Here is a 9,203-nt window from a genome sequence, read left to right on the forward strand (position 1 = left end):
ATTTTTTTGGGGTGTTAGAAAGGATCAATCGAAGTAGATAAAGATGAGTAAATTTAGGGAATAAAATCTTGCTTGCAGAATCTGATCAAATCGATCAAAGACCTTGAATCTTCATCGCCAATCGCCAGAGCTTTCCTAACCGAGAGAGAAAATGAAACAAATGATTTAGGATTTGGTTATGTTATTGATGTATATCAAGGTTGTTTTCGGTATTTTAAAAAAATGTCACACGTGTGGTTGGACCAGTGGATAAAACTTTGGGTCCAAAATTTTAATTTGTTATAGAAATGGACCACCGATTAATGGACTCCTAATGGGTGGACCTGCCATTAACTAGAACCACAATAATAGTACCCATTGGTAATTCCTACTATTGGTTATGGGATAAAAGTTGATTTCTCAAGCATGATATTTAAATCAAAGAATTAGTTTTGTCCCAATACTTTATTGTTTATGATTCTTTATTAATATTGTCATATAATTTGAATACTAGTTTGGTTGAGTCCGGAAACAATCCGATTTACTTTCATCTGTATTGCTAGATTAGGATTTTCAATACAAAATAGTTGTTTATCCCTGATTCTAAGTAGCATAGTGTGGTTATTACTTGTAGTGATACATCTTTATAATCGCATAAGAATCATAACCTTTGTTAAAATGAATTAGTGTTTTTACACGTTTGTTTGCATTGATTAGTCTTATTTCATTGAACTTATTGCTCTTAGGGAGTTAAACTTAATTGTGCTTTTACACTTTAGGTTGCTTTCTAGGTAGATTTCACAATAGCATCTTTTAATGTTGTTTGTTATAAAATCGGGAAATAAACGGGATACTCTTGCGATCAAGATATCCTAGGACTTTTAGTAAATGAGAGATTAAATTATCAATTCTAGTCATTGATGAAAATACATGTTCATGAATGATACTATCTCGTGACCAATATCTTCCTCTTATTGATTATTCCAATTATATTATTTGTTTTCAATTTATTTTATTGCTTTGTTAAAACAAACCCCCCTGGTTACTTTAGAAACTGGAATTTTATAACAACAATTACCTCTCTGTGGGAACGAACTCTTTCTTATCTTATATTTCATTTATATTTTATTAAGTAAGAAAGTGAATTATTTTTGACACATACGACAACGATCAGTACCAATAGCAGGGGTACCGTTTCATGTGAGGAAAAGAAAAAGTTAAAACCGATTTTGACCGTCGGATCACTAAAACCGTAGCCCTCTGGTACCGGCTTTTAGCAATCAAGATCAATGAGATGTGTTGATTTCAGCATGGTTGCTAGTTTGCTAATTGGAAAACACTATGTAATTGCTCCGTGAGTCCATAATAACAATATGATAAGTACACAAAAAAAGAAGAAAGAAGAAATGTAATCAATGTGACAGAGTTTGTGTTTTCCAAACTAAATTGCTAATAACACAAGGTAGCTTTACTGGCATAACATAGTAGTGAATACAGTATGTACAAAACCAAATGCCTTATTTTTTGAATTTTTGAACAGCACATTTATATAGGAATCCAATCTTACCATGGGTTAGGTGTAAGCCATACAGGAGGAGGCAAAAACGACCAGTCATAGCCAGTAGTACAATATGGTAATGCTTCAATACTACGATCTCCCATATTGAACACGCCCGAGTCATGGTTCCCATGTATTCCTTCGTCGTTAGCTTCGGAGTAGTCATTTGTGAAATATATAGAATTCCCTTGGCATCCTGAAAACTCAGAAGCTAATAAACACAATGACGAATTTGTACCCAAGAACAACATTTGATCGCCTAAACTTTTTACCTCAACCCATTTGGGAATTGAGCTAACATCTAATTCGAAAACATTGAAACCAACTGTTTTATAGGACGCAAATTCGAGCAAAGGATCATTTACAAGGTCAAGATACCTTGTAACTAGTAATAATTCACCAGATGAAGCAACCAAATATAGCACATCAGCATTAGAAACAGAGAAGGGCAATACTGGTGACATTAGTGTCACTAGCGGAGCAATACCATTAACATCACAAATTGCGAGAGATCCTTTCTTGTTTACGGCGTAGAATAGGCTTTTGTAATAGATAACATCTTCACAGTAAGATCGAGCATCATCTATCATTGTCCATGATTCAATTCCCTTCTTGCAGAAGGCCAATTCCCATGTTTCATTAAGAATTGCAACCGCTATGTAATTGTCGGTGACCGAAGTAGGTCTTGAAGATAAAATGACTTTCTTAATGAACAAAATTCGCATTTCATTCAAGTTCCGTGTATATTGACTTCCGTCCGATGAAACTTGGAGAAGATACTCTTTGCCTACCTTGTGAATGTTGAAATCCAATACATTTGGGAAAGTTGTCAGTGGTGGAAGCTGAAATTGAGTTCTTGTGAGCGGGTTCAAAAGAAGGATAATTGGGCTATGTTCTATTAACACAAGCCATCCTTGTGAAGACCCACAGCATCGCCTTCGTTGTGCCTCTGGTAATTTCAAACGATGAACTTTGTTTTCTGTTATATTGAAGAAACCACGACGGGTTTCACTACGCGATCCCGAACGAAGCATTAACCATGGAAGTTGACAAGGTAACTGATGAGGTTTAGGTAATAGAACTGATCGCCACTTTTTACAGACTGCTCGGATTCTGATGTAATCAGCATAGATTGTCAATTTTCTGGCTATGGACTCTAGCAAATCAGATTGAAGATCAGACCAATCAACTTCCATAGTTATATTCTGTTTCAAGAATTCAGAAACATATATGAATGAAAACAGAAATGAAAAGAAATCAATAGGTTCTGGTACATGGAATTTGATCAAGAAGATGAGAAAGAATAGATGAAGTTTGTATGTGGTTGGTTGGCTGGCTTAATCAGAAGTCAGAACAGAACTCCACATATATTAGAAGACCTTTGGAGTTTGGACTCCTATAGAGACATGAAAAAGGAATTTTACAAAATGCGGGTCCCATGTAATAAATCATTGGATGTGGAGTGGGGAGCTAACTTCGTTTGTCAACTAATCAGAGAATGCCAAGTTGAAAGAATTAGAACCATTCAAGCAAGTCGGAGTCTATCTAATTGTTGTTCTTCGGCATATTAATGAAACTGGTTCCTAGTTTTCAATGCCCCAGGCAGCACCAACCTAAGAACGGTATCATATCACTAAAGCTATTCATCTCTGCTACTTAATTCTTATGATCTGATATAGACATGAAGTCAGAGTTTAACATTATACCAAGCAGCAGGAATCAGGATGAACTCAAAAAGCAGGCAAATTAAGCAGACACAACATAGTTAGTGGTGAACTACCAGTCAGATTAACCTATGCAACCTTAGAAATTCACAATGATCTCAACCAGATTATGCAGGCACAATTGAGTCAGCGGCGCAATTAGTTGACGGATCAGCTGCTTTTACTAGTGCAGTGACACTGTTAGATTTAGAAATAACAAGTCTGCAACATGCATAATCATGGCAATCCTTCAGCTTCCTGATTCGTCTCAAATTTTGCACAAACTCAATGTTCAAACCAAATAGCATCCATCCCAACCCTCTGGACAGTCTAGTTTCTTACTCCAAAACATTCCGAAAATAGAAACTTCCATAGGAATGCCATTTATAGAAATCCATTATTCCAGTGAACAATAAAATGATATCACAAATAGAAATTTACACCCCAAAATACCATGGCATCTCTAACTAGATTTTACATTTAAAGAAAGACGATCATAATTCACAACTTCAATAATCTTAAAATGGAATTCAGAATTGATGATCTTAGAGATTTACATATGATTACCATTACAAAATAAGAAAGTTGAGCATTTTTTTTCTTTCTTTTTCTAGTTAGTGTAACACACTTTTATTCTACTTCAGTTACAAATAAATCTACATAAAAAAGGGATTACACAGTCTCAGTTTTATTCCTAAAATCTTTCACCACAGACAGATTCATTCATACTCTTGATCCAACCAAAAGCAACAATGGAGCAAGAGTGATACAGATAATACCAACAGTAGCAAGAATAGAATTTTGCTCAAATCCTTTCTTTACATCTCCTACCCCTCTGAAATGCTGAAAAGCCAGGAACCCTGCAATGCACAAAGAAATAAGAGAACCAGCTTCGGTTCCTCTTAGATTAGTTACTTGATAAGGAGAAGCAATCACAAACAACATTGCATAAAGGGGTAATTCCAATTGTGATGGAATATAATAAAACAGTTTAAAGACAAGAGCCGCGAAAATTGTCCAAACACCATATTCACCCTTGATCCAATTAAAGATCTCTCTAGGTGCTTGTAAGATAAACAAAGGAACAAGAACTGATTTTGGAATTGCAGTTCCTTTGACAACCATTAAAACTGCTGAAGCAATTACACAAACCCATTGAAGGTTTGGAGGAGCCAACAATGAAGCAGTTGACTGGTAACAAACTGCTCCAAGTGATTTTCCATTTCTCTTTCTCATCAACTGATTCTTATTATTGGTGTTAAATTTAAGGGGGTTTTGGTTGCCATTGAGTGACAATGAAGAAGAAGAAAAGGGTAACCCTAGTTTTAGATTTTGTTTTGGTTGGTGTTGTGATCTAATCAACTGAGAATTAGAGAGATTATTCTTGTTGTAAGAGTGGAGATGAAATTGTGGGTTTGGGTTGCAGAGTGCAAGAGACAACATTTTTTCTAATTCCTATAATCGGAGGATCTGAACAACTTTGGTGAAAGAATCGGCAAGACAAAGTGAGTAAGCTGAGCAAGGTAACGGAGTGAGTGACTAGTGAGAGATGTTTTCAGTTCTCTTTATATTTTGAGAAGAGATATTTTTGTATGATTTGTTCATGGAGAAGAGATATTATGAATTTGTACAGATCATAGTGAACATGACTCTACCTATTCTGTCGCCAAAATTAACGGTTCTAGATGTAAAGGTATCGTAAACTTGGTCGACTTCAAAGATCGAAGTACTTTTAACATTGGTCGTCTGTTTGTTTGTTTGAGTCGACATAAGGGATAACCCTGCTTTCATTCTTTTCATTTTTGCTCCAACCAATACACATGTTCACCGTTCATTTCCATTCACGGGTAAAGTCTATGTCACTCAACTCTATTGTCCTAAAACTGCTTCTGAATTTAGGCCAATTAGCTTATGCAATGTTGGTTATAAGATAATTTCCAAATTTCTATCAAGGAGGCTCTAACCGTAACTGAATATAATTATCTCTCTTCCTTCAAAAAAAGAATATAATCATCTCTCCTAAAACTGCTTTTTTGTCTGGCAGATTAATTACTGATAACATAGTCATTGCACATGAATTAGTCGATATTATGAAAAAAACTAAAGCCCCAAAAGGTTGGATGGCAGTGAAACTGGACATGTCCAAAGCTTTTGATATGATAGAATGGAGTTTTATATTGGCAACTCTTAAAAAACTAGGTTTCTGTGATGAATGGTGCTGCATGATAGAACAATGTTTGACCACTGTTTCTACTTCTATTATGCTGAATGGATCACCTGGAAAATTGTTTAAACCCCAAGGGGGTTTGAGACAGGGAGATCCACTGTCTCCTTATCTCTTTATCATTTGTATGGATTCCTTTTCTAGAGCTCTTTTTCATGTTGAACAAAATGGAGGTCTTCATGGTACGAAAATTAAAAACTCTAGTCATTCTGTGTCTCATTTGTTTTTTGCTGACTGATGGGTGTCGTAGACTCAACAAATTAATAATCTTATTTCCACATAATTAGCTGGTAATATAATGGAAGCAAGGATCGTTCCCACGAAGAGCAGGGAGTTTAGTTGTCAAAAATGTCACAAATGGGGATTTTTGTTTTAGATTCAAAAGCTAAATAAATAATAAAGCAGTGAGAAGTAATTAAGATTGCAAGCAATATGGAGTGAGATGATCGAGGAATCCTTCTTCGTAACTAAATATTCATCAAAGTAGTATATTCATCCATTCGTCATTAATCATAGATTATTACTAACCGTAAGATAACAAGTACGCTTAGCTATCTCCAAAATCCCTTAAGCCACTGGACAACAGGTACGCTTAGTCGCCAGAGTCTATCCGTCTGAACCACCTTGAGGTACGCTTACAAGATGTAATTCAGTCGAATGCTTTATGGTCTGTGAATTTAGGTTTAATCCTAATAGTTAGACTCAGTACGCTCGGTCTACTTTCTAGTGTTGTGTTTACACGCGATTACTTTACGGAATCCCTCCGCAAGGTCTCACGTTCTCTACTTGTGTAAGAAATTATTCAACAATTACGGATATAACCCTTATTAGCATTAGATTGAGTTAACAAATATATTCAGTTGGCCACCTAAACAATCTATCAATCAATCATATTCATTTTTAATAATAAACACAAACAATAGTGATATGAAGAAATCAGAACAAATTCATATACTAAATCAAATCATATATAGTACTTAGAATTCATCCTCAAACAAATAAGTAAATTAGCTAGACATAATGGAGGTTATAGAAAGCAAACTGTTGTTGTAGAAGAACTCTAGCTACTGCTGCCTCTGTTGCAAGAGATCAGCCACTGTCTCCTTGTTGCTGTAACCTTTCTGCTACTGTTGCATGTATGAACACTTTCTGCTTTTGTGAAGATTTTTTACGAACAGGTTATGAGCGTGAAACTGAGGTTGAGGAGATGAGTTCTGCTGGCTATTCGACCATCTATTTATAGCTTTTTGTAGCTGAAATTTCGAATCTGATAAACATCCATCTCTCCTTAGCCGACTCAAACCCTATACTCGTATTTATCATCCACCGTTCATCTTCAAAATCAACGGAAAAATTCTCACCTGATGACTGTTTTCCAGCGAGAAAACTTATCAAAAATCTGAATTCTCGCCCAAGCTTTGACTTCTAAAGATTACCCAATCTTCACCAGCGCGTAGCAATGATTCCTTGTTTATCCGATCTCCAGAACCACCGCTTAATCATCTCCATCCAACCTATTCAATCAACGACAGCAATATCAGTTTCCGAGCTGATTTCTCTCTCAAGTTTTGAGCAGCTACACCTCCTCGAACTCCATGTTTTATCTATAACCACTCTTCCAATCAAACTAGGATTCCAAAGTCACAATCCCAGTCATTTTCTAACCACCAGAACCAATGGCAGAAGACATCTTGCTTTACCTGATATCGAGCCCAACACCAGCTCAACCTAAACTCGAACTCAACACTTCTTCCTCGTCACTGCCAGCATCACCAGTAGTCAGCCGCAAACCACCTATCCATGGCATAGTCACGACATTAACTCCATTGCCTGATCATCATGATCACTACCGTAATGGTAGCAATCTTAAAAACCCCAGTACCTCTCGAGCTCCATCAACACCATCGAGTTCTTTTTAACTATCACAGACGACCAGCTCCATTACTGATTCTCACAGTCAACAACGGCAGCAACTCAGAATCGCGCCATCTCCTCATTACTGCCAACGGTAGCAGCACCACTTCTTTTCTTCATAGTAGACAAAACTTAAACCCATCACCAATGACTACGGACCAACAGTGGCAGCAACGTTCACTGCCAGGCTTGAGGTCTTCTTCTCTACTCGTCTTCCATCAATCACCGAACCCTCCTCATCGCTGCCAATCGTAGCATCTCGAGCAACACTGTAACAGATATCAATGCAGAAGAAACTGCATGCGGGATTTCTAGTTTTGAATAACGAAGATGGATATGGCAGACCTGAGTGAAACAACGACTGCCTTTAACAATATTTAAATTCCATCTTTACCCCTTGTAAAATGCCGGACTGCCATTAGTAATTCCTTTGAAAGTTGACTGTCCCTTAGTAGAATGGATATCCCTTAACGCATAAGGGGTGCCAATAGCACTTGTCCCGGAAACAACCATTTTGCCCTTTTGTGTTCTGAGTTCTTGTTTTGCTCATAACTTCTTTATGCGAACTCGGAATTACTTCATCCTTTCGCCGTTGGCTTTATCTTTTCGTCCTCTTCAAGATGAAAAGTAAAAATCTTGTACTTGAACAAGTTCCATTGGTATTTGGCCATTCTCTATTTGTAGCTAGCTTCTTTTATTGCACAATTAAGTGCCAATTCACTTCTTTTGGATGATTCACCTAATAAAACATAAAATAAGAGAAAAAAAGCGTAATATACAATAATTTGCAAGAATATAAAAAATTACTAGCATGGAATTGACACTAAATATATGTAAAATATGCACTTATCAAATTCCCCCACACTTGGCTTTTGCTAGTCCTCGAGCAAACTACCTAACTTAAAACAAAATACAACAACTCCATTTCACCGAGGATACAGTTACACTTAGCATGTGCAACAATCCTTTAAACCCCTAGGTGTCCATAGTGGACGAGTTATAGTCTCGTGAGGGCTTACGAGAGGTATACCTACAAAACCTACTCCAACTTCAAAGCGTTCCATCTTCCCAAGCATCCAAAGAGCTATGAGGACATAGAGTTTCTGAATGCTAGTAATAAGAAGTTAGAAACACCAAAGAACATATTCATTCTTAAATCTTGAGTGAGAAATAACCACACCATAATGAGAGAATGCGTGTTTGAGAGCGATCAATAAGCATTTCGCCTCGACTTCTGCCTCACTTAAAAGGATTCTATGATAATTGCACTCAATAAGACAGCTTTTTTATGGGTCTCACATGTGTGCAGGTAGGAATGAAGAGAGAATCCTACACACGTTGAATGGTGGGAAGGAAACCTTCCGAATTATTTCTGGAGACCCCACAAGATCGAGAGAAATAAAAATATTTTCTGATGATCTCTAAGAAAGGAAATCAACCACTATAGCAAGGATGAGAGTACTTACCACCTTCACATCCGATCGGCAGTGACGAAAGCACCACTCTTACAGCATCCAATAGAAACGTAGTCTTCAGCTCGTCTTCTTCATCTTCTCGGTCTTCGTCTTCAGCTTCAACTGTTGATGATAAACTCTTGAACTTCGCAGAACTTTGACAATTTGTAACACTTTTCCTCAATTTCCTTGTTGTTTGAAACTTATTTATATGTTTTTCTTCCACATGGCCTTATTGATGAAATAACAACCTAAATGCAAATCTCTTTGTATTTTTTTTTTTCGAAGAGAGATTGCAACTAAAACAATAAATATGAAATAAAATTAACATGGCCATGTGAGAAGTATGTTACCACTTTGATCTTCACAAC

At 36.7% G+C, this 9,203-nt stretch overlaps 2 protein-coding genes across 2 annotated transcripts; both read right to left on the reverse strand.

Moving 5' to 3' along the window:
• Positions 1 to 1,314: 1,314 nt before the first annotated feature.
• On the reverse strand, positions 1,315 to 2,896 carry LOC113356965 (F-box protein SKIP23-like). The gene has a single exon (XM_026600204.1). The coding sequence runs from the start codon at positions 2,731 to 2,733 to the stop codon at positions 1,543 to 1,545; it is 1,191 nt and encodes a 396-aa protein (XP_026455989.1). The 5' UTR covers positions 2,734 to 2,896; the 3' UTR covers positions 1,315 to 1,542.
• Positions 2,897 to 3,963: 1,067 nt separating this feature from the next.
• Positions 3,964 to 4,683, reverse strand: LOC113359789 (cold-regulated 413 inner membrane protein 1, chloroplastic-like). Its single transcript, XM_026603368.1, has one exon. It carries the CDS (start codon positions 4,681 to 4,683, stop codon positions 3,964 to 3,966), a length of 720 nt encoding a protein of 239 aa, XP_026459153.1.
• Positions 4,684 to 9,203: the final 4,520 nt, after the last annotated feature.

Source organism: Papaver somniferum, chromosome 3, assembly GCF_003573695.1.
Source record: "Papaver somniferum cultivar HN1 chromosome 3, ASM357369v1, whole genome shotgun sequence".
Lineage (NCBI taxonomy): Eukaryota > Viridiplantae > Streptophyta > Magnoliopsida > Ranunculales > Papaveraceae > Papaver > Papaver somniferum.